The following is a 27,184-nucleotide window of genomic DNA, read 5'->3' on the forward strand; positions in this document are numbered from 1 at the left end:
CATCACGGCAGTTTCTTGCAGCGTCGCTATGACAACCAGGTACTATTGTGGAGGTACAGGTACAACTTTTACACAGTGGAAAACCAAACCGAGCCGAGTCGAGTCGAGCCGAGTCGAGCCGAGGCGAGCTGGTACTGTGTAGTGGAAAAGCGCCATAAGAGTCCTCCATGGAAGAAAATCATCAGGCAAGCCTCATCCATAGTAGACTGATTTGCCAATTCAATAAAGTCCATTGCATACTCCTCAACAGACCGCTCACCTTGTTTGAGACGCATGATCTGTACTGTTGAATTCGTGCTGGAACCGGATGACACCATACTAGCTGCTGGATCCTTGTAGTGGCGAAGTCTTCTGTCACAAGGACGGTCGGAGACGAGCGGATCCATTCGCAGCATTTATTAGAAAAGACAAAACAAAACAAACACAAAGGGGCAGGCAGAAATCGTAGTCAAAACACAGACAGAAAGGTCGGGGCTGGCAGCGAGAATCAAACACGGGAGGGAGTCCAGGAATCAACCACGGGAAAACAAACACGGGAAGAAACGCTCAGAAATGCAGCCGGGGCAATACAAGACTTCGCGAAGAAGCTGAGTGTGAGAGTGGCTTAAATGCAGTCCTAGAAATGAGGTGCAGGTGTGAGCGGTAATCAGTGCAGTGAGAAACAAGGAGCAGGTGAATGCAGTGATTAGTGCAGTGGCTTGTGGGGAATGAAGTCCATGATGTGTAGTGCAAGAGTTTATGATGACAGGACGACTCAATTCGTGACACATATACATATAGGTAAAATGTATGATAATATTTTAATAAAATCTTTTTATGCATATATAATTGTATATTTAAATATATAATTTATATAATTTATAAATATAACATACTAAGATAATATAGAAAAAAAATATATATATATTATGTATTATGTTTTATAAATAATAGTCTTATTTTATTTATATATAATTATATATACACTGCCACTCAAACGTTTGGGATCAGTACGATTTGTAATGTTTTTTAGAGAGTTTTTATGCTCATCAAGGCTGCATTTATTTGATCAAAAATACAGAGAAAAACTGTAATATTGTGAAATATTATTTCGATTTAAAATAATGGTTTTCTATGTGAATATATTTTAAAATGCAATTTATTTCTGTGATACAAAGCTGAATTTTCAGCAGCATTACAGCATCAGTCTTCAGTGTCACATGATCCTTCAAAAATCATTCTAATATTCTTATTTATTATCAATGTTGAAAACAGTTGTGCTGCTTAATATTTTGTTGGAACCTAATTTTTTTAACAACAACAACAACAAAAAAAGTTGAAAAGAACAGCGTTTATTTAAAATAGAATTATTTTGTAACAATATAAACTACCATCTAAAAAGTAGCGGTCAGTAAATTTTTATTATTTTATTTAATTTTAATTAATCAGCATATTGGATATAATTTTGACACTCAAAACTGAAGTAATAGCTAATAAAAATGCAGCTTTGCATCACGGGAATAAATTATATTTTTAAATATATTAATACAGAACACCATTATTTTAAACGGTAATAATAGTTCACAATATTATTTTTTTCTGTATATTTGATCAAGTAAATGCAGTCTTGATGAGCATATAATAATTCTTTAAAAAAAAAACGCCAAAAATCTTACTGATCCTGATTGAGCATCAGTGTAGATTAGAGAAAAAAAAATATATAGTATGTAGTATGCAATATGTAATATATATGTAATATATTGCACGTCTATTACATATACAATGCAGTAATACATATATTATGCACATATACATATACGCAGATCGATAGACTTTTACTTGAAAATAAAGAATTTTAGAATATAAATTCAGATTAAGAAACTTATGTTTTTAGCATTTAAAACCGCACAAGCCTCTGTGATGGTGATAGAGTAATGGATGTCCTCGACACATGAAACGCACATGGCAAAAGCAGAAGATTACCTAATCATCGCCATTACAGGATTTATGAAACAGCACCTAGATCACATTGGCTGCTGCTTTCTCACATCCCTTCAGCTGTGTGGTGAAATGGGGAAAAGCCATTACAGCAAATCCTGCGTGTGTATGCTCCATAATCATCCATATGTGGGAACAGGAGAGGACTTCAAATAGCAGCCGTAGCTCAGCCAAAATGGCCAGTAGACTCTGAAAAAAAGCTATTAATTTCTTCAGTCCTGGATGCCCCTATGTGGCATTTACACTCATTGGTTTCCCCAAAGGTATTTGAATTGGTAGCTTCAGTATCCATTTCAGATGGCCTACGCGGGCAAAAGATGGCAAATGCGAGACGGCCGCCACTTGAGGCTGGCTTTGCTTGACCTTTCATGTTGTATTAGGTGTGGAGAGGCTCTCAGAGACCGAATAAAACACCTGTCAGACATGATCAGTTTGTCTAGGTGAAAGCGTCTACGCTCACCGCACCTTCCACACGCGATTCTGCTGTGCAAGAGAGCAACAGATGTGTCTCTCTTCTGCTGATTTGCTGAGAGAGATGTTGTCTCTTAAAGGAAAAAGCTTTTGCAGAGAAAAAAAGGATAGAGAGAGGATAAAGTGAAGATGTTATAAGTTTGAGGATAGGTTTGCAAGCATGTATACTGTATTGTAGGACAGCATGTCTATCTATCTATCTATCTATCTATCTATCTATCTATCTATCTATCTATCTATCTATCTATCTATCTATCTATCTATCTATCTATCTATCTATCTATCTATCTATCTATCTATCTATCTATCTATCTATCTATCTCCATCCATCCATCCATCCATCCATCCATCCATTTATAATTTATACATAAACATATGTGTATAATTGAAAATAATTTATTAATGAATTTATGAAATAAATTATTATCTTACTCATATTTGGTTTATTTTAAATTAAATGCAAGCAAATAATATAATTTATAAATATAAGATATACATAAACATGCACATACATTGCATATGAAATTAAATAGATTATAATTAATAAACATAATTTTAAATATATTTGTAATATATACATAAACATGTTTGATTAAATTGTATATGTATTATGTTTTCATAAAAAGTGTGTGTGTGTGTGTGTGTGTGTGTGTGTGTGTGTGTGTGTAATTTATTTCATAAATTTGTTATTAAATTATTAAATTAGTTATTAAATTTGTTATTATTCGTAATTTATGAAATAACAAATAAATATCTTACACATATTTTGCTTTATTTTTAATAAAATACAAGAATATATTATACTGTATTAATATAAGATATACATAAACATACATTGCATATTAAATAAAATAGACATTGTTATTAATATTATTAATAAGTACACTGATATTTATTAATGAATGAATAATATATTTTTAATATATACATAAACATACATATATGCGTGTTATTAAAAATAAATATATAATTTTATTATATGTAATATATTTTCATTAAAAGTGTGTTTTAATAATGAATTTATGAATTAAAAAATTAATAACGTACTAATATTTAGCTTTTTTTATGAAATACAAGTATTTAATGAATTTATAAATCATCTTTTGTAACAATAGTTTGGGGTCAGTAAATTTTTCTTTATTTCTTTGTTTAAAATAAATTAATACTTTTATTCAGCAAGGATGTTTTAAATTTTTTTTTTTTTTTTTAAAGTGATAGTAAAGACATTGTTAGAAAAGATTTATATTTTGAATAAATGCTATTCTTTTGAACTTCTATTCATTAAAGAATCCTGAAAAAGTATCACACGTTCCAAAAATATTAAGCAGCACAACTGTTTTCAAGATTTATAATAAATCAGCATATTAGAATGATTTCTGAAGGATCATGTGACACTGAAGACTGGATTAATGGTTGCTTTGCATCACAGAAATAAATTATATTTTAAGCAGGCCTATAAGATAAAGATATTAATTCATTCATTTACTTAATTTCAATATATATTATATATCCAAACATTTATATTATGTATACCTAATTAGATAAAAATGATTCACGACATGATCTAAGATTTTAGTCATATCACTCAGTAGTACATAAAGATTTCTTTTATTCCCTTCTTTCGGCTAAAGTTATACTCCAAAGGTGCCATTTTTTAATCTAGCAAGAACACGGGTGAAATAATTAAGTACATGAAGTACTTCAATTGCTCTGTAGCAGTGGGGCTGATACATTCCTGGAAGCATATCATGAGATAGCGCAGTAGGCAGTAAGAAAAAGAGAGAGAAACACAGTGGAGTGCAGACGTGTTAAAACCAAGAGGGTACAGACACATGGAAGTGAAAAAGTGGCGAGCTGTGGAGTGAACTGACCACCTGAGTAATGGCACAGAGAGCAGAGAGCAGCTCCTCTGACAGCTGATAAAGGCGGCTGAGCTTTAGAATACCTAATCACTGGCCACGCACAACACAGCTCCTCTAAAATGTGTCCTTGGATGCTTCTGCTGGCCTGAAGTCAAACGGCTCCAAATGTTAAAGTAAACATGATTTAGAGCACCTCTTTGCTCACTCTGGCTGTCAGACAAGCATGGATAGGGCAAATGGGCTGAAAGAGCCAAAGCGCTAATGTACTAACACTACCACAATGAACAAAAAGCTTTTAGCTTGCTTTTACTATGGTTGGGGAAAAGAAAACGTGATACAAACGTTTTATGCAACTTTATTTTCTAGGGACTTTGCAAGCCTAATTAACAAATGAAAAAAGTGTGAACGATAAGGACTCATGCTATTGTCATAAAACCGAATGCTTTTGCAATGAGAAGTACTAGGGCTAAGATTTTTTTTTTCTTGTTTAAAAAAGTTTTTTTTTTTTTTTTTTTTTTTTTTCCAGTACGCTGTTAACAAGCTATCTGTTTTACATTTAAATTAGGAACATTTAATCAATGGATCACCGTCACCTCTCGTGTTTGAAGTGTTAAACTAATTACCTGTGAATTATCTGCCTCGTAATGCTTTCAGCTTTCCGTGCTTTTAGCACTATTAACATACTTTGCAGACTGACAGCTTGACTGTATAAACACACTGGGGTTTATAACAAAGAAAAAAGTTATTATCCATATAGAGATTTGCTAGTTTTATCTTTGAAAGATAAAATAAATAAATAAATCTGAATCTCTTCAATGCATCATCTTTAATGTGCCTAATCAAAGTCTTATGCAACTAACAACATGTAAAACATTTCTTTATATTGCATAACCCAGCAAAGTCATATTTCTTGAACAACCAATTGGTGCTTCTATGATGACTGCGTAATTTAGTTGTCTACCTTTTAGATCACATTTAAAGTCATATAAAAGCTATAACCATATCAAAGCTACAAAAACAATATCAACTTAATCGTTTGAAATGTAATTTAAATGTGAGTTCAAGTTCAACATAATGCTGTTGCTGTTTGCTACACAAATGCACTAAATATAGGGTCTTTATTGACATCCAAGGTTTTATGAAGAACTATGATGCTTTTTAACATCCATAGAGCCTTTCCATTCCACAAAAGATTCCTTATAGTGAAAAAGGTTGTTTAGATTATAAAAATGGTTCTTTTAAAGGGGTCATATATTGCAATTTCATATTTTCCTTTGTCTTTGGAGTGTTAAAAGCTTTTTGTGCATATATAAGACCTGTAAAGATTTGCAAAGTCTCAAACCCAAAGAGATATTCTTTATAAAAGTTAAGACTCCAAAAACGGCTCATTCAAACATGCCCCAACATGTCTACGTTACGGTGTGGGAAGATTTGCATAACAGCGCCCAAATGTATATGCAAAGGCATAACTTTAGCATAACTCATAACATGAGGTGGTTTTTCAGGCAATTCGGAATATTTTGCAAAACACCAATGGAAACGTTTTTTTTTTTTTTTTTTTTTTTTTGCATTTACAGGTCACATTCAATTAAATATAGGCAAAATTAAGTTTCAGTCGCATAACATCGGTTAATGGAAACTGCGTCATTTTGCAATACTTTTTAATCGACATCTGCAAAGTTTTGCACAAATCTGTAATGGAAACGTGCCTTCTGTTCCAGAATAGTACAACTTAAATATTTGAGTGTGTGCAGCACATTTTACGGAGGACTGTTTCCTGAACCTGGAAGAGTAGCCTACAGTGCCTGCTGTGTCTGGCTCAGAGCCTGTAAGTACATTTTCATATTTGAAGAATTTGCATATTAAGAGAGAGAACAATAGGCCTATGTGAATAAACATACTTTCTTTCTTTTTTAGTGTTTAACACCCCATCCACAGCGCGACTCTGTGAATAATAAATAAATGCCATATATGTTTTTTCTTTCAGTATTTACTGGTCCTTATTTATTTCAATTACAGTTTCTGAATTTTATTTATACATAGAAATAGCTTACATTATAGACTAATGTTATTATTGTTTCGTTTTTAATGGAAACTTTTACCATTAGTATACGTGAGGCAAAAGAAGTTAGAATGAAGGAAAAATTAAAATTCACAGCATTTAAACAAGTTCTGCTCGCATATTTGAAGGTTTCTATTGGATGATTTAGAGTAAACGTCATATTATGCGACTACGCATTACTTTACGGAGAGCTTAGAAACTACTAGCTACGTCCTGCCTTACGAACAACTGGTGCAACCAAATAATGTACAGATTTAGTTACAAACTAGCTAGTAGTTACTAAGCCTCTAGTGTGGACTTAACGTTCCAATTTAAGTAAGAACTTATGAATGGCTGGTGCAACCCTACCCTGTTCACTGAAAGGTTCTTTGGCATCGCTGCAAAAAAAACTTTTTGGAACATTTATTTTTAAAAAGAACCCCAGGTGTTAAGACTTGTATGGCTTAATATAATGTAAATAATGTCTCTTACTAAAATATGGAGCAAAAAACCCATAAAAGATACACATTATTTAAAAAATCCACATAGTTTTATACACATTTTGGATTATGGAGGGACGCCATTATTTATTTTGAAATAATCACTCAGTGAGCTACCGGTGAGCTACTGGTGCTACCTGTTGCTATTTTTACCACAACTCAGAATACACAACTCGGAAAATAAAATACTGATACAATGCCATATTGGGTGGCATTATTTGTAATTTTCAATTGAATAGCAACAAGAGAAGCGATGTAGGTCTTCACTGCTTTACTAGTGATAAGAAGAGGAGAAAAGAATGGGAAGATGCTTGTAAATGAATAAAACGTCCTAAAGACCTGCGTCTTTGTTCTCTCCACTTTAGCCCTGATGCCTTTTAGGCTTTTAGTAGACCACAGCTGCTGAAAGAGCCTACAAACAGCAGAGACAAGAAACGCTAGATGCCATCCTGGCAAGATGTAAACATGCTGACGCTTGTCATGACGTTGCAGACACTGAAAGAGTTTCTCATCACAAATTTCACTTGATATCCGTTTAGATTCCTTGTGGGGAAAATCAATGATACAGCATTTGGTTTAAGTGTACGCTTATATCCATCACCATCTGTAAGCTCTTTCAGTAGCTGTGGTCATTGTACCATTATTTTATTTTCTGAGTTGTGAATTCAGAGTTGTGCTGAGGTAAAAAATAGCTACAGGTAGCACCATTAGCTTACAGAGTGTAACCATAATGGCACCCCCCATAGTCCAAATTATGTATAAAACAATGTGGATTTTTTAAATAATGTAAATCTTTCACGGGCTTTCTACTACATATTTCAGTAAGAGACATAATTTATTTTATATTAAGCCATACAAGTTTTAATACGCAGGGTTCTCTTTAAGAATGTATCTATTGTAGAACGTATTTATGTAGAAGAAGACAATCCAGAAGAATGCCTATGCTACTTGCCTTGCACAGAAGAGAATAAAACATTGTGGCTTGATTGTGATTGTGGCTTTATCAGTTAAAATATTGTCTAAAGAGAGAGTACATCTTTCCGTTTTATAAAACCATAAAGCAACATGACTGTAAAATACACCGGCTACTACAGAAATCTGAATCAGAAGGTGGATAGAAACTGCAATATTGGTTACTTGCTCTTGCTCTACTTGCAACAAATTTCTGCTCCACTCATCATCTCAACTGTGAAGCATGGTCGAATGAGTATATTGGTACAGGAAAGTTTTTTTTTTTTTTTTTTCCTCGTAGAAGCTTTCTATCATCAAGGAACAAATGAATTCCAAAGTGTATCAGAAAAGTGTACAGCAGAATATTAAAGCACCTGTCTGTGATGCAAAACTTCAAAGCTGAGTCAAGCAACATGGCAATAATTCAATATAAAGAAGTACGCCGCCAACCGAGTGACTCAAACAGTGGAAATTTCCTGACATCAATCATGCTCAACGTTGTTGGGGTACCAGAAGGAGACCAGATGAGCAAAATGTCCAAAAAAAATGTAACCACTGAGTGAGATTAATATAAAAAACAGAAGTTCAAAAATGTCCTTTAATGTTAACTAACATTCTTTCAGCAAACTTTGACTCTTTGGTCTAGTTTTTATTGTGGTAACTCACTTTTCATTAACTCTCAATAAATAAAAAGTTCTGTCCTACTCAATTTATTGGTGATTAACTGATTTCACTTGTAAACACACCACATTACCAGAGTAAAATAGGTTACGAATGCAGCTTAATGCAAAAAAAGCCCAACAATGTGCAATATTCAAGTTAAACATCATTTCACTTTGTTGAGAGTTGAGAGTTGGCTGAAAATAAATCAAGTTTTCAATACATCAACCAAATCTGAAGCTAATAGAAATGCTGATTTAAGGTTGTATGCCCTATGGCCATAATTTCATGTTTTTAAAGAAGCATTTATCACATAAGCCGGGTGGCGATATCCTAGTGCTCAAGGCCCTGCGCTGGTGCTGCAAATATTGCAGGTGCAATCGTAGATAGGGGTGACCCGTGAACTGAGTTACTAAGAACCCCATCACCACTTTGCCCTTGAGCCATACAAAGTTTGGCACAAAAATAAGACTTTTGTATTATTTACACTTTACACTTGCATTTTGTTCTCTACACGTTCACAAATTATCCCTTAATCATCTCATTTATCTATATTAGGTTTCACTTCGCAAACTCATTTTTTGTGGTAATTAAAGTGATGCCAACGTAACAGCAACTTGTTTATATGGTTATGAGCCAAAAAATGGTTCTTATTTAGAACTGTGCCCATTTTTCAAAACTTCTGGAACCAGAACTGTTGTAATGGCATTTAATTATTGTTTTTAACGCCAAGTAATTATACGGCAAGACCTAAATTGTCCAATTCACCAAAATGAGCATTCATTTTTAGTTAATTATCAAAAAACCTATTTGAATCATTTTAATGACTCACTCAATGGAGCAGTTCTTGGTTTATTGACTAAACTGAAACAAATGAGTCTCAAACTGATCAGTGAATCAGTTTAAGGAGTCACTCCCTCACCAAATAGATTCTATGACTTATTTATTGAAGCGCAAGTCATTATTTTCAACTCCAATTTAAAATGAACCAAAATGCGTCAAATGTCTCTCATTAGACTAAATAGGTGATAGAAAATACTAAAAGAATCCAAACACTAGATAAATAAAACCAAGAATGAACACTATACCTATTGCTAGATGCATGTGCAATGCAAAGCAATTTAGTCTGTCAAGTAATAGAAATGTTCTTCAAGACCAGAAATACAAAATACATGTCAGTTACAAACTACAAACCAGTGCTTAAATTCTCAGACTGGAGATTCAATGGGGAGACTTAACGTCAACATAAGACAACTGGAACAGCAAAGGATAAGGAACCACTCACCGGATCTGTGAGCTCCAGGATGCTGGCGCGGTACGTAAGAGGTTTGCAGTCACGGGTGTTGTCTACCAGGCTGCAAGGCAGAAACATTGGGCCCAGGTCATCCCCATCCAACACATCCACCGTGAGGGTGGTGGTGGCGGTGAGCCGGTCTTTTGGGTTTGGAGCTCGGTCCTAAAGGAAAACAAAAACTTTGGACTTAGGGTTGGAGTTTGAATCAAGCCCCTTGATTACAAACTTACTCGCCGGCCAAAAAAGCTCTCCAGTCATAGTCAAAATAAGACATTTTACTGACAGTAAGAGAAAATTGGCCATCACACTTACTTTACCAACCCCTCTCACTTCAAGTCCTACATTTTTTTGTAGTTGATTATCTTGTTTTACTTGAAGTCAAGTTGATTGCAAAAGGCAATTTCATGACAAGCCTGTCTAGATCTAAAAATTGTTATATACAAACAAGTCCAAGATACTGAAAGTTGTGGGCATGTAAGCAAAAATTTGATGAAATTTTGGTGGGCAATTAAAGTCCATTATCTATTGTCAAAAGTATAGAGATGTATAAAGCACAGCTCACACATAAGTCACATTCAAACCAAGCAGCCTTCTTTTGATCAAGGTGGTGAATTCATGTAATCAACTTGAACCCCTTGCAAAATCTGTGAGCGGAAAACCTTCGCTGTCACACAAAATTCCCAATTGTGTAGATTCCTATTGAAATTACTGGATTTTTACCCATGAAAATTAGCCAAAAAACAGTGAATGTGGCCATTCCTTAAGACTGCAATTATACTTCAAAATGAGAAGTACTATAAAAGTAGTTTGTGCAACTCTTTTATGCTTTATTCCAAGTCTTCTGAAGCATTCACCTGAGTACCAGACTGACATTTAAAGAAACAATTCACCCAAAAATGAAAATTCTGTCATTAATTACTCACCCTCATGTTGTTCTAACCTGTAAGATCTATGTTCATATTTGGAACACAAATTAAGATATTTTTGATGAAATCTGAGAGTTTTCTGAGCCTGCATAGACAGCAACACAACTGACATGTTCAGGGCCCAGAAAGGTAGAATGAACACCGTTAAAATTGTTAATTTTACATTTACATTTACATTTAATTTTAGTTGGTTTTGGCCACTTTCTTAGCTGACCAGCCTAGCAAAGCTGAGAGACCAGCTGACACCACCTACTTAGCTACTAAGTAGACCAGCCAACCATCTTAGGCTGGTTTTAGCTGATAATCCACCTTGGTGTTAGCTGGTCGTAGCTGGTCAGCAAGTTGATCTTAGAGGGGTTTTGGCCACTTTCTTAGCTGGTCAGGCTGGGAGACTAGCTGGAACAACCAGCTAAAACCAGCCTGACCAGCCTAGCCAGACTGGGGGACCAGCTAAAACCAGCTACTTCCATCTTAAACCAGCTAAAACCAGCAAACCAGTTTAGGCTGGTAATCCAGCCTGGTTTTAGCTGGTCAGCAGGCTGGTTTTAGAAGGGTTTTGGCCACTTCCTTAGCTGGTCTGGCTGGGAGACCAGCTGGAGCAACCAGATAAAACCAGCCTGACCAGTCTTCCCAGGCTGGGGGACCAGCTAAAACCAGCTACTTACATCTTGAACCAGCTAAAACCAGCAAAAGAGTTTAGGCTGGTTTTAGCTGGTAATCCAGTCTGGTCTTAGCTGGTCAGCAGGTTGGTTTTAGATGGGTTTTGGACACTTCCTTAGCTTGTCTGGCTGGGAGACCAGATGGAACAACCAGCTAAAACCAGCCTGACCAGCCTAGCCAGGCTGGAAGACCAGCTAAAACCAACTACTTCCGGCTGTTTATTTAGGCAAAAAATGGGTTAAGGGATTTGAAGGAGATTTCCAGTGAATAACAGCTTCAATTTCAGTCTGTTCCTTACACAAATGTCTCATAAAAGTTGTATGAAAAGTACTTTTGGACCACTTTTGGACTTTGACATTTGGACTTTGACTTTGACACTTTTGGACTTTGAATCGCCATCCACTTTGTTTTTTGGACAAAAGAAGCTTAAACACTCTGTCTAACATCTCAGTTCATGTTCCACAGAAAAAAAAGAACAAGACATAGAGGGTTGGAGTGGTTGAGTAAATCCTTCAATCTTTTATCTACTATATCTCTCCTACTGTTTCTCCTGCTCCTGCACAGACTTACGTTGGCCTGAATGATGACCAGGTAGCGTGTGATCTCTTCATAATTCAGCCTCTCTCTCAGAACCACTGATCCAGACAGGGTGAGAGGGATGTCGAATGTCCTGTTTGTGGTCTGCAGAGAAGAAAAGTGTATAGGTCAAAAGGGTTTTCCCTATTAAAAAACACACACATACACACAAAGGCTCACGCACTCCCAGTCTCATGAGATATTCATCATCTATCTGCTTCAGTAAGGAGAGAATGCTGATGGGACAAAACTGCTTGACTTTCAAAACATCCTCACCCTTTTTAGCAGTACAGGTGAAGACATAACACTTTAAAAAGGGACAAGGAGACAGGATGCTCCGTCTGCTTTTGAAATCAAAAATGTTTGATATGTAAATGGTGTAAAACCTTAATTAGGAAATGAACATACAGCAGTAGCGTTGTGTAGCCAGACCTTTGAATATCAGCATAAAGTCTGGTACACACTGCTGTTTATACTGACCAAGAATGCCTCACTTAGTGTGTGTTCACACTTGCAGTTCGGTTTGGACCAAAAAAATACTGCTTGTTCCCTTCGTGAAATCATGTTGCATAGCATCACATTGTCACGAGTCTGGGCTGCGGTGTTTCCCCTTCTCCACCAGAGGTAACTATCTCCCTTCCTCCCGCACTTCTCTCCGAATCACATACACCTGTCCCATCACACACACCAATCACACTCGTTACACCCACAGCTGTTCCCTATCACCACGGACTATATAGTCTCCCATCTCCCAACACTGGTTGCATTGTTTCAATTCTGTCTGTCTTGCTTTTCATGTTGTGTTGTGCCGTGTTGGCCTTTTGTTTTTGTTTAATTAAAAATAATCCTTACCTGCATTTTGGACCCTGACCTCATCTTCATCGTGACAGAATGCAACCAGCACGTATGGGTCCAGCGGGGAGGTTATTTTTCGAGGCGGCGCTGCCCGCTCTCGGAGCAGTGGCTGCGCAGGAGCGCGTCCGCTTTATGGCGCTCCTTCTCGAGATGGCGGCCACGCTGGTGCCCGCTCACGTTCCTCTCAAGGCGGCGGTGCCCGCTCACGTTCTTTCCAAGGCGGCGGTGCCCGCTCACGAGCCTCCTGGGGCGGCGGTGCCCACTCACGTTCCTCTCCAGGCGGCGGTGCCCGCTCACGTTCCTCCCAAGGCGGCGGTGCCCGCACACGTTCCTCTAAAGGCGGCAGTGCCCACTCACGTTCCTCCCAAGGCGGCGGTGCCCGCTCACGTTCCTCCCAAGGCGGCGGTGCCCGCTCACGTTCCTCTAAAGGCGGCGGTACCCGCTCACATTCCTCTCAAGGCGGCGGTGTCCGCTCACGAGCCTCCCGGGGCGGCGGTGCTTGCTCACGAGCCTCCCAGGGCGGCGGTGCCCGATCTCGGAGTGGTGGCTGCGCAGGAGCGCGTCCGCTTTATGGCGGCGGCAGAGGCGCTCCTTCGTGAGTTGACGGCCGCGCTGGTGTGCGCTCACAGGATGGCAGCGTGTGCAGAATTGGTTCCTGAGTCCGGTCAAGCAGCACTTCCTGAGTCCGGTCAAGCTGCACCTCCTGAGTCCGGTCAAGCTGCACTTCCTGAGTCCGGTCAAGCAGCACTTCCTGAGTCCGGTCAAGCAGCACTTCCTGAGTCCGGTCAAGCAGCACTTCCTGAGTCCGGTAAAGCAGCACTTCCTGAGTCCGGTCAAGCAGCACCTCCTGAATCCGGTCAAGCTGCACTTCCTGAGTCCGGTCAAGCTGCACTTCCTGAGTCCGGTCAAGCAGCACTTCCTGAGTCCGGTCAAGCAGCACTTCCTGTTCCGGTCAAGCAGCACCTCCTGAGTCCGGTCAAGCTGCACTTCCTGAGTCCGGTCAAGCTGCATTTCCTGAGTCCTGTCGGGACACAGCAGCACTTCCTGAGTCCGGTCAGGACACAGCAGCAACTCCTGAGTCCGGTCGGGACACAGCAGCACCTCCTGAGTCCGGTCAGGACACAGCAGCAACTCCTGAGTCCGGTCGGGACACAGCAGCACCTCCTGAGTCCGGTCAGGACACAGCAGCACCTACTGAGTCCGGTCAGGACACCGCAGCACTTCCTGAGTCTGGTCAAGCAGCACTTCCTGAGTCCGGTCAAGCAGCACCTCTTGAGTCCGGTCAAGCTGCACTTCCTGAGTCCGGTCAAGCAGCACTTCCTGAGTCCGGTCAAGCTGCATTTCCTGAGTCCGGTCGGGACACAGCAGCACTTCCTGAGTCCGGTCGGGACACAGCAGCACTTCCTGAGTCCGGTCGGGACACCGCAGCACTTCCTGAGTCCGGTCGGGACACCGCAGCACTTCCTGAGTCAGGTCGGGACACCACAGCTCCAGTCAGGCCAAGTCACGCCCTGCCCGAGCTCCCAAGCCCTACGCTGGTCTCGCCCAGCCTCCCAGAACCTTTGTCTCCGGGCCTACTTCCGCTGCACGGGCCTGGCCCACCATCCCTCCCCCTGTTTCACCATTCCCCCGTTCCACCTCCCTCCAGACTGTTTAGGCCTTATGGAACGTCTGGAAGCCGTTCCGTAGAGGAGGGGTCCTGTCAAGAGTCTGGGCTGCGGTGTTTCCCCTTCTCCACCAGAGGTCACTATCTCCCTTCCTCCCGCACTTCTCTCCGAATCACATACACCTGTCCCATCACACACACCAATCACACTCGTTACACCCACAGCTGTTCCATATCACCACAGACTATATAGTCTCCCATCTCCCAACACTCCTCCTGGTTGCATTGTTTCAATTCTGTCTGTCTTGCTTTTCATGTCGTGTTGTGCTGTGTTGGCCTTTTGTTTTTGTTTAATTAAAAATAATCCTTACCTGCATTTTGAACCCTGACCTCATCTTCATCGTGACACACATCTTGTCATTACTTCCTGTTTTTGGTTTGTTTAGAAGTATTTGGTCCGTGTTGCATTCATATTTCATTTATTTGGAAGAGGATCGAGACCCATCTTTTTAGCAATCTCAGTCCACTTGTTTGGTGCATACCAGGGTTCGGATGGCAGCGTTCACACTTACTCAAATGAACAGCACTAACAGAGCAATCGCACCAGAGTTAGTTTTAATTAGGGTTGGGTACCGAAACCCGGTGCCAATACGGCACCGGTACCCATATAACCGGTATGTACCGGACCGAAACACAACGCGAATTTCGGTGCCTCATTTCGGTGCCACTTAAGTGTCTGAACTGTCTTTTGAAATATTTGTCTTCTGGTGCTATGACACGGATGTAAGAAGCTTTGATTTGTCAACATGCATGATCGCTAGTTAAATTTAAATACTGCATTCATGGGGTGTCAGAATGATCGGAAAAATTATTTCCTGAATGAGAAAACTCACGTGAACGTCGGAAAGCTTTGATGATACAAATCCAAGACATCTGGCCATTTTCACATTTCAAATTAAAAGCACAAATCGTCGGGAAATGAAACCATCCAAGAAGCACGTGAATTCAGAACCTATCGTTACTCTTGCTCTGACTGCAGCAGGTGGTCTGTCGTTAGCTAACGTTACATTAAACACGCTTAACTTAAAATGCCAAAAACTAAATGTTCTAAAGTGTGGCTATATTTCACAAAAAACTGATTCAGACAACGCGACATGCAACACATGTTTTACAACAGTTGTGTGTAAAGGGGGAAACACGTCAAACTTAATGAAACATTTGAGGGCACATGGAATAAGCTTGAAAGCATAGGGATGTACCGTGTTTGACAGTTTGTGTACATCAGCTGGCTCTATGGGTGCGATTTGCTCTAGTCTATGCATCCCTGCCTCTGCTGAATTATTTGAATTCCCGTTGGGATAAAATATCCCGTGAAGCTCTCCTACGTCCTGATGTAAATCATCTAAATGAATCAAATGATTCGCGATACACGCATTGAAGTTCTGTTCTCAATAAAATGATTCGCGATCCGATTGGAGCGATTCGAAAGAGTGAATCACTTTGCGTTACTTAATAACCACGCGAAGCCAGTCACCATTAACAAAGGGGTTATTATTGAAAGGAAGAAGCAACAAAAAAACGTTTAGGAGGATGATTCCTTCCGCATATACATTTGAGTGCAGTGCAAGGGAAATACCCCGAAACCCGAGCCTTAAAGGGACAGACACCCAGACCGTTACAAGTGGTTTACTAATTCGTAAATAGTTTCAAATAGTTTCAAAAAGCTCTGTTTATACTTTGCTCACTTTCTCTATATAATTTATTTGTTGTCTGAAATTAAATCATTACCATTAATAGACCTAACTTACTAAACTTAATTTTTTTTAATGAAATTGTGATCACATTAGACAGTTTTTGTATTAAAAACATTTCATGACATGACACGTAACAGATTACACTAACAATTTGGTCACCCTTCCACCTATAGGAAGAGAAAAAAGATTTAGACTAGAATGGAGACAGATCTGAACACTGGGCATGCACACATCAATCTAACGTTATTTTTATCACAATGTACAACAACAATACTGTTTTACGTATAATAGTAAGGGCATTAGAATTTTTTAATTGTAGACATTTAAAAAAAAACAAAAAAAAAAACACAATCTTTTAGGTAGAACAATTAATTTCATTGTTAGTTTCAGGTCAGAGCTGTACCCCTTCTAGCCACAACCCTGCCCCCTGCCCTAGTCTTACCAGGACATGCAATAAGTCAGGAGAGGTGTTCTATTTTGTTTATGTCTAATATGGAAATATTTCTGCAAAAGAATTGCTGAAATTTGAAGCTGTTAAATTATTGTAGTTGGGTTAGGTGGCTTAGATTTTATTGTTGTGTTTTGTATTTACTTATATATTAATGTATACTTTAAACTTTTAATACATTTTTCATTTTAAAGAACCTTTTTTGTCCAATAAAAAGATATTCTTGTGTCATCCACCATTTTGTGGCTTTTTTAAAAAGTATCGGTTCAGGCACCGTTTTGGCACCGGTACCGTTTTAAAAGTATCGATTTGGCACCGGTATCGAATAAACCCCAAACGATACCCAACCCTAGTTTTAATCGAACCAAAAATGACAAGTATAAACACACCCTTAGACTCAAAACTAAGTGAACCTAGGTGTATGACTTTTCTTACTCCATATTTGTTAAATCAATATTTGTTGTATAATATTACTGAGACATGGTTAGCTCCTCTCACTCCACTTATGGTAATAATACTGCACTCATTAAGAAGCAGTAAGAGAATGTCACCAATTTGCATGCGTAATACCACCATATTCATTTAAATGATTTGCTAAAGTAATTTTATTTGCATTTTATGACATACATATTCTCTGCTCTATTTTATTTGGTGCATTTACTGCTATTTTTTTCAGAATATTTTCACATTGCTGAACTGTGCTAAATGGTGCTTTGCGATAATAAATGCACAACAATATATTCACTAAGGTTTGGGTATTGTAAGGTTGAAGTAAATTAATTGAAAAGCACTCGTCAGAAACTCTAGACCCTATAAAAAATGTATAAAGAAAAACAAAACATTACAAATATGTGTTATATATTATTTAGAAAATATGTACGTTCCTATAAATAAAAACACTGCAACCCACTTTTGTAGTAATGTTAGATGTATAAACCTGATGAGAAATATTAAAAATAGAGCAATAAAATAAATATAGTAAAATAAAATAAAATAAAATTGTAAAATTGTCACACCCCCTATTGGACTGTTTGTGTTTGTTTCTCCCTCTTGTTTGGTTGTTCCTGTATCCTGTCCTCGTCAAGTCATTATTAGTTAATCACCTTCGCCAGTCTGTGTATCATTATCTACCCTTTATATGTTGTATTCAGTTCTGAGTTGTTTGTCCGATCACAAGGTTGTGTTGGTGTGTGTTTTCCTGTCCTTCCTGTGTGGATTTGCCTATTGTGGATATTATTAAAAGGCTTGTCTTTGCATTTTGTCTTTGTGCGCCTCCTTCTACACACAACCGTAAAAAAATACCAAAGAAATAATAAAAATTAAAATTAAATTAAATTAAATTAAATTAAATTAAATTAAATTAAATTATGATTAAACTTGGGACAAAATATATCTGACCAATGGCATTAAACTTAATTTAAAGGTGTCTTTATTACAGTGTAATTACACTGTAATTACATATATCATATTAACATAATATATTAATTAACATGTAATATTAGTATTAATTAATATGTACTTATTATACGGTCAGGAATTGTTTTAGTTACCTGTAATTATGAATAATTTACTATTATTACTATTGTATACCAAGTATATGTAACACGTATAACACGGACACTGTAAAATTTTATGTTATAATTGTATTAAAAATAACTTAATGTAATAATAATAATATATAATTATTGTATTTTCATATGCTTATGCATATTCCGTATGTTACATATATATGACTTCTTTTGTCTTCTAAGGACATTCTGAGCACGGCATTAACAAAACCAAAAAAAAAAAGAAAAAAAAGGAAAACGTACCGGATCTTTAGGGTTGTACTGAATGGTGTATTCAATTTGTCCGTTAGGACCATCATCAATGTCAACAGCCCCATTGTTCCCTGTAAAACCTGAGAAGATGGTGGTTCCGACAGGTGTTAGCTGAAAAAGATAAAAACACACATTAAGGAGTGAAAACATTTAAGATCTTTAAAACTGCCGCACATCAGCGTGAGTGTGTTTTCACTCTGAGCGATTTCATCATCCTGTGCTTGATTCCTGTTGCCGGTAAGTTGGCGGACTAGTTTACGCCTCAAGCTTCTTGACCGTTGTGTTAAACAGCACTCCTCTGAGGAGAAGTTTGATGGACATGCTCTTGTAAAGTAGACAGCGCCTGCTCTCTTCATCGCTCTCATTCTGGCTGTCATAACGAGGTCCTGCTGTGGTGCGACTCTCAGAAGTGCGAGGAAAAAGAGGAAGTAATAGGTACGAGTCTGCTGCGGAAGCTAGAGGCACCTGGGAGCTCAGATGTTAGTTCCTACGCCGCTACTCTGACGTTCTGACAAGACATATTAGAGGGAAAAAAAGACAAAATCCTGACAACAAAACTGGCGAAGACTTAAGACGCTTCAGAGAGCCTTTAAGATGAAAATGCCCGCCATAATGGTCTGAAGAAAACTCTCAGAGTGCTGTCATGAAGAGATCATGTGCAGCTATCACACTGAGCTATGTACAGAGAGTAATTAAATAGCCTGTGATGCAAAATGAGCTCTTAGAAACAATAACCTAAGTGGATCTGGCAGTTTCAAATGTACCTCCATTATGATATATTTTCCACTTGAAGTGCCATACAGTGTGGGAGAGGAACTAACATAACTGGATTTTGTCAGTGAGCTAGTGCTATATCTCTGATTTTTTGTCGTAGTTTTTTTTTTTTTTTTTCACACAAGCAGCTTGAGTGAAAATTGCTTTAGTGTAGCTAGCTATTTTTTTTTTCACATTACAGCCTCAAAAGTCATTGCAATTCTGCCAGAGTCTCTGATTTCTCTTATAAAACAGTAATGTAAACTCTAAAGAAAGGTTAATCTAAAAATACCGTTTAAAGGCAGACTGTTGAAGATTAGCCAATAAGCAGCCGATTCATAAACATGATAAGCCGTTTTCCCACAAAAGCAGTTTATTCAGTGTACTGTAGTAAAGCATTTCCTTCATTGACATCCATTCATAAAAACTCCTCTGGCCTTTTTCCCTGTGGTACACACCGTTAGCTTTTTTTTAACAAACCTTGAAGGCTTGCCTTAAAGCGGCTTTAGTAGGGGACAACGGGCCTAAAGGCACACCTTAAAGGGATAGTTCACTCAAAAATGAAAATTCTGTCAGCATTTGCTCAACTTATGTGGTACCAAACCCATTCGATTTTTGTTCAACTTTGAAACACAAATTATACAGATACGGATAATGAAATTTTGAGGTTTCTGTCCTTCCACTGAAAGTCCAGGCAACCAAAACGCACTGGTTAATCCAAACTCTTTCTTTATAGTATATATCACTAACAGATTCAATTAAGAGGTTTATTTTACTTCAAAAATTGACTGTTTATCTTAAATACACTTATACATATACTCTCAGAAGAAAAGGTACAAAGGGTGTCACTGGCACATTACCTTTTTGAAAGGTACACCTTTGTTCCTCATTTACTTCTGAAGGGTGCATATATACTTTAATATACAAGTTCACTTTCAGAAAAAATGCAGATACTTTACTCAACCCATTGTCATTCAATATGTATATGTCTTTCTTACTTCAGTTGTAAAGAAATTATGTTTTTTGAGGAAAACATTACAATTTCTCTTCATGGTGGACTTATATGTTGCTTGTGAGTTTGAACTTCCAAAATGCAGTTTAAATGCAGCTTCAAAGGGCTCTAAATGATCCCAGCCGAGGAAAAAGGATCTTATCTAGTGGAACTCTATTATTTTCTAAAAGAAATTGACAATTTATGTACTTTATGTACGTTACACACACACAAAAAAGGTAAAACAGCGATGCAGGATGATTTTGAAGTTGGAAGAGAAACCGGATAGTTCTAAAGATAAAGATACATGCAGAGCTAGACAAGGTGAGCATTTAAGGTTAAAAAGTATATAAATTGTATTTTATTTTTTGAAAATAACTGATCATTTCATTTGTTAAGAACCTTCTTTCTTGGCTGGAATCGTTTAGAGCCCTTTGAAGCTTAATTTAAAGTGCATTTTGGAAGTTCAAACTCATGGGCACCATAGAAGTCCATTATATGGACAGAGATGCTGAAATCCTGAAAAAATAATTTCTTTACAACTGAAGAAAGAAAGACATGAACACCTTGGACGACAAAGAGGGTGAGTAAATTATCTGTAAATTTTTGTTCTGGAAGTGAACTTGTTCTTTAAGGTAAATATAGCCATTAGTACCTAGGGCTACAAAGGGGTAGAAAATGTCTGGTAAATTTTCAGAACATTTTGGAAACTTTTGAAAAGTTTAAAGAAATTTACTGGAAATTTCCTGCCCCTTTGCAATCGTCTTAGTACCTAAATTTTAGCAAGTCTATACTGCATCAAATATGGTGAGGCATGATGGAAGGCATGTAGTAGATTGTGTACAATAGGTTTTCCAGCAATCATATAGAGTCCTTAAAAAAATGTTTTACATATGATACAATAGGCTTTACAGGACTGAAACATTGATAACTCATCTTATCCAATCAAACGATCTCTTGAATAAGATTGTCCTATCTGCTCTCACTAGCAATAGCAAGTAGCAAATCATGGTTTTTGGCACTGCCATAAATAAAAGGGTACAAGCAAATATAGTCACAGCTAAAATGGTAAACAACAGCCTTCAGCTTGACAGTATTCACACTATAGCACAACCTCTTGTAGCCTACTGTTTAAGACATCCGATCAATCTCAATAGCTGTAGGGCAAAAGGACATTAAGTTAGTGACATTGATCAATGGAAAGTTAATCTGAACTTCTCCTCGCTATAACTTCAAGGCATCTGCAGCCACTCGATGAACACACACAACCCTTTAGCCATTTAGAGCGGCTTGCAATTCAATCCACACGTCCATCAAATGCTTTTTCGCCAACATTATTATTTACTTCACCGTCTCTCTTAAACTCAGCAGGCTGCTTCAGCACTCGGCGGACTTATATAGTGCACTCTGCAGTGCTTGTTGACTGATGGACTGAGCTGTGTTAGTCCCCCTTATCTGTGCGTCAGTCAGACGTTTCAAACTCCGGTTGAAATCGATAGTGGGCAATACAGCCTGCCGTTTTTTTGAGGCCACTCGAGAGGAGGCTGCCTGCCACTGAAGCTGCCTCCTAATGAGGGAAATCTCTACTGACAGCTCTCCGGGGAACAACTCTCAATTAGCTGAAAGCCACACACTCTCCATGCAGTCAATCCAATGTGAGAAGATCTCTGGAGACCGAGGCAGCATTCCTACAGACCCACCATGACACTACGTGTTGAATCTTCTCGGAAGCTAATCCAAAGTGATGGAAAAAATAAAAATAGGGCTAATGGATTTCCAGAAACGGACGTCATTTTTAACGGTAAAGATTGAGTCATAGAATGCGGCGTATCGTGACCGTAATGGCAGGCCCACACAAAGTCTGCACCATGAAACTTCACGGAACTGGCATTACTGTCATTCACAAAGTTTTACGCAACTCCTGCCCTTTGAGTTATCCCTTATTTTGGACTAATTAATAATGAATTTGAATGAAGTCACTAATGTCAGGTTGAAATGTTCCATCCAGCACTGTCCATATCTTGTCCTTTAGACATATGTAAAATTAAAATTCGGTTTCTCAGGGCTGCAAATGTTCATAGCTGTAGCATGTTCATCATAATTCATATATACCTAATATACATGTTTCAGACAGCTCATACAATCTCAACCGGAAACCCCACCTCTATTACTGTATAAAGAGGACTTAATATTTCATTTTTATTTTTTACAAAATAAAGTAGAACTATATATTACAGGTCAAAAGTTTGGAATAAATTTGAAAGTAGTCTCTTATGCTCACGAAGACTGCATTTATTTGATTAAAAAAAAACATTAAAAACAGTAATATTGTGATTTTTTTATTATTATTATTAAAAGAACGGATTTCTGTGTTAATTTGTTTTAAAATGCCATTTATTCCTGTAATGTAAAACTAAATTTTCAATGTCATTACTCCAGCTTTCAGTGTCAAATGATTCTTCTTTACAGAACAACTGTTTTCGCCAATGCTAATAATAAAAAACAATACAAACAATATTTTTTTAAGCAGTAGACATTAATATGTTTGCTGCTTAAAAAATATAATTTGTATTGTTTATGAAGACTGGAGTTAAAGAGTCAGCTTTACAATCAAAGGACTAAATTACATTTTAATGTCTATTCAAACAGAAAACAGTTACAGTGGGAAAAATAATGATTTGATCCCCTGCTGATTTTGTGTGTTTGCCCGCTGACAAAGAAATGATCAGTCTATAATTTTAATGGTAGGTTTGGTTTAACAGTGAGAGACAGAATAACAACCAAAAAAATCCAGAAAAACGCATTTCAAAAAAGTTATAAATTGATTTGCATTTTAATGAGTGAAATAAGTATTTGACCCCTTGGCATACCCAGGTAAAAAAAAAAGTGCACTAAAATACACTTTATTTAAGTATACTTAGTACACTTTTCAGTAATGTACTAAAAGTGCTCTATTTTCGCACACTAATTTTGTACTTATTGTACTAAAAAATAGTATTAAGTATATGTTAAGATAAACTTAATACCATCTAAGTGTACTCAACTGTGCTATTTTGAGACACCCTGAAATTGAACTAAAATGTGCTTTTAACATACTATATCTGTATTTTAAAAAATATATTTAGTTACAACTAGAAGTACACTTGAACCCTAATTTTAGACCTCCTGTGTGGTTCTGGGCTGATTCCTCAGCATTCTCATGATCATTGAAACTCCATGAGGTGAGATCTTGAATGGAGCCCCAGACCGAGGGAGATTGACAGCTATTTTGCCTTTCTTTCATTTGCGAATAATCGCACCAACTGTTGTCACCTTCTGTGGACATGTGTCTTTTATAGAGGTAACAAACTGAAATTAGGAGCACTCTTTTAAAGGGAGTGCTCATAATCTCAGTTTGTTACCTGTATAAAAGACACCTGGGAGCCAGAAATCCTGCTGGGATCTTGGGGATCAAATACTTATTTAACTTTTTAAAATACAAATCATTTTATAACTACTTTGAATTGTGTTTTCTCTCACACTGTTAAAATAAACCTACCAATACAATTATAGACTGATAATTTATTTGTCAGTGGGCAAACATACAAAATCAGCAAGGGATCAAATAATTATTTTCTCCACTATTTAAAATTATATTAACATTTCAAAAAAAAAAAAAAAAAACTATATTTTTAATCAAATAAACTGCCATAGAGAGTATAACCGATTTAAAAAAATCTGAAAATGTTAAATAGATAGAAAAAAATGACTTTAACTGATATGATTTGGGAATCAAAAAATAGAGAGGCAGAGTACATCAAGAAAAGTATCCACTAAAATTGTGCATACAGTACCAAGCAATGCAATGTGAATTCACAATACATGCCGTAATGTATTGTGGAAAAACATATAGTAGCTAAATATGTCTCAAAAGGTGACTGGCAGATTTATTCAGTGAGCTACAGCACTTCTGGGGTAATTACACAGCAGTCAAAGACAGAGAAACATTAACAGCTAAATGCTTCAGCTCCTAAGCCCATAAGTGCAATTAATTTACCACAAAATAACCCTGTCATGGGTAAACCATCACACTGGCACAATCCACTGATTGAATTTCCAATTACAGCTGGCAAGTGTTCAGTTTTAGCTAAACCAACTCACTTTTGGAAACTTCTATTAACGTGCTCCAGAGCGCTGGTGATGCTGATGTTTTCCAGAAACTGTAGAAAAGTAACTCATGAAAGTGTCATTACAACTATAGAATAGGAACAAAAGAGGCCCAGCTAAATAGAAACTCACCTCATTAATCGCTACATAGTAGCGCGGCTGCTGAAAGCGTGGGGTGTTGTCGTTTCGATCCCGTACAACTATTCGCACCTCGTGTAGGATCACCGTGCCAACAAGCTCATTAGTACACTGAACCTGCACCACAATGGACTGAATGTAGGAGGGAGGCTGAAAGACAAAAATAAAAAAAGACAAATCGAGCAAGTTCATTTGCATGGTATGCATTCAGCAGACGGACTGAAAAAATGACCATTTGCTTGCAGTCCATTATGAAGCCCATTACAAAGAGCATGCTGTGAACAACAGATTTCCCAGCAAAAGAGTGGAACTTTTTTGTTTTATCATAGTTCTGATTGAACCAAAAGACATGAACAGATGAAGAGGGTTCAAAAGTCTGAGACCACCAGTGGACTTTTTTTTTATTACAATTTATATTGTCAGTATAACAATTTTAAGATGTAAACATCCTAAAAATTTTCATGTTTTATTTCCATGTTTAAAGGAAGAGTTCACGCCAGAATGAAAAGCAGATAAAGAGAAATTTAGCATTCCATAACATGCTCAGCAATGGATTCTCTGCAGTGAATGGGTGCCGTCAGAATGAGAGCTGATAAAAAAATTACAATACATACGTCTCCAGTCCATCACTTAAATTTTATTGGGCTTTATTGGACTTGTTTTGGACTGATGAAGAGAAACACCCATCTATTCAATTCTAAAGCTTGGAAATGCCAGGATAATTTTTTATATAACTCAGATTGGATTCGTCTGAAAGAAGGAAGTCACATACACCTAGAATGCATGGAGGGTGAGTAAATAATGGGCTAATTTTCATTTTTGGGTGAACTAACCCTTTAATGTCTTTTATTTTTATTTTTTTTATAAAGAAACAAATCCATCAAGATGCTTTTATCTTCACAACATTGCTTCTGGCTAAAATATGAGTCCTCTGTCCATAATATTGCTTTCTCCAGTGAAAAATATGCATGGTCCAAATATGGACTCAACAATTTAAAGTTTAAATGTTATGATGGATTGTTTCTTACAAACACACAGCTTTTTACTTCAGATGTAAGATGTACTTAAGATGTTGACCGATAAATTGGAGTGATGTGGATTACTTGTGGATTACTGTGAAGTTTTTATCAGCTGTTTCGACTCTCATTCTGATGGCACCCATTCACTGCAGAGGATTCATTAGTGAGCAAGGGATGTAATGCTACATTTCTCATCCTCTTCTGATGAAGAAACAAACTCATCTACATCTAGGATGGCCTGAGTGTGAGAACATTTTAGGCTGTTCATTTTTGGGTGAACTATTCCTTTAAAGACGTCCTTTAAAGTGTGATTTCTGTACCACTAGCATGCAGTGGTTGTTTAAGACTTTTACAGCATAATGATGGCAAATAATTACATCTCGGTCCAGAAGTCGTCCGGTGCTGTTGAGATAGAGCCGTTGCTTGACCGGGTCCAGAATGACCCAGTAGTCATGGTTGTCCCGTAGAGATAAAGAGATGGTCCTGTCAGGGTCTTCTGCTCTCCCGTTTATCTGCATGTTCTCCACCAGAAGAGTTCCTGTGATAATAACAAACAAACATTTTTATTTGCTCACTGTTTTGATTTTAAAAAGCATTTGAGGCATCTCCCTAATCATTTAATTAAACTATTAACTAAAAATGCCCAATATCCACATTGATTTTATAGCTCTTTATAACTGTTACTATCCTTTATTCATTTATTTCAGTAATTCAACTCAGATTGTGAAACTCATGTATTAAATAAATTCAATGCACACTGACTGAAGTAGTTTAAGTCTTTGGCTCTTTTAACTGTGATGATTTGGCTCACATTTATCAAAAACCCACCAATTCACTATATCTCAACAAATTAGAATACTTCATAAGACCAATAAAAAACATTTTTAGTGAATTGTTGGCCTTCTGGAAAGTATGTTAATTTACTGTATATGTACTTAATACTTGGTAGAGGCTTCTTTTGCTTTAATTACTGCCTCAATTGGGTGTGGCGTAGATGTGATCATTTTGTGGCACTGCTGAGGTGGTATGGAATCCCAGGTTTCTTTAACAATGGCCTTCAGGTCATCTGCATTTGTTGGTCTCTTGTTTCTCAGTTTCCTCTTGACAATACCCAATAGATTCTCTGTGGGGTTTAGGTCTGGTGAGTTTGCTGGCCAGTCAAGCACACCAACACCATCATCATTTAACCAACTTCAATGAAGTAAACGGGTGCAGTGACTTTGGTTATCACAGTGGACCAACACCAGCAGATGACATTGCACCACAAATCATCACAGACTTTGGAAACTTAACACTAGACTTCAATCAACTTGAGCTATGAGCTTCTCCACCCTTCCTCCAGACTCTAGAACCTTGGTTTCCAAATGAAATACAAAACTTGCTCTCATCTGAAAAGAGGACTTTGGACCACTGGGCAACAGTCCATTTCTTCTTCTCCTTAGCCCAGGTAAGACGCCTCTGACGTTGTCTGTGGTTCAGGAGTGGCTCAATGCTGCAGTTCTCTCGGTTGGTTGTGCATCTTTTTCTTCCACACTTTTTCCTTCCATTAAACTTTCTGTTAACATGCTTGGATACAGCACTCTGTGAACAGCCAGCTTCTTTGGCAATGAATGTTTGTGGCTCACCCTCCTTGTAAAGGGTGTCAATGATTGTCTTCTGGACAACTGTCAGATCAGCAGTCTTCCCCATGATTGTGTAGCCTAGTGAACCAAACTGAGAGACCATTTTGAAGGCTC

At 37.5% G+C, this 27,184-nt stretch overlaps 1 protein-coding gene across 1 annotated transcript in view; it reads right to left on the reverse strand.

The window, feature by feature from the left end:
* pcdh15b (protocadherin-related 15b) overlaps nucleotides 1–27,184 on the reverse strand; it is a 277,431-nt gene that overhangs the window by 185,267 nt on the left and 64,980 nt on the right. The window contains exons 5-9 of the mRNA XM_073828840.1: nucleotides 25,826–25,986; nucleotides 24,424–24,579; nucleotides 18,393–18,512; nucleotides 11,913–12,023; nucleotides 9,748–9,918 (exon numbers count right to left, since the gene is read on the reverse strand). Of these exons, the coding sequence (XP_073684941.1) occupies nucleotides 9,748–9,918; nucleotides 11,913–12,023; nucleotides 18,393–18,512; nucleotides 24,424–24,579; nucleotides 25,826–25,986 (719 nt within the window). The remainder of the gene's footprint in view (nucleotides 1–9,747; nucleotides 9,919–11,912; nucleotides 12,024–18,392; nucleotides 18,513–24,423; nucleotides 24,580–25,825; nucleotides 25,987–27,184) is intronic.

This window comes from Garra rufa, chromosome 22, assembly GCF_049309525.1.
Source record: "Garra rufa chromosome 22, GarRuf1.0, whole genome shotgun sequence".
Classification (NCBI taxonomy): domain Eukaryota; kingdom Metazoa; phylum Chordata; class Actinopteri; order Cypriniformes; family Cyprinidae; genus Garra; species Garra rufa.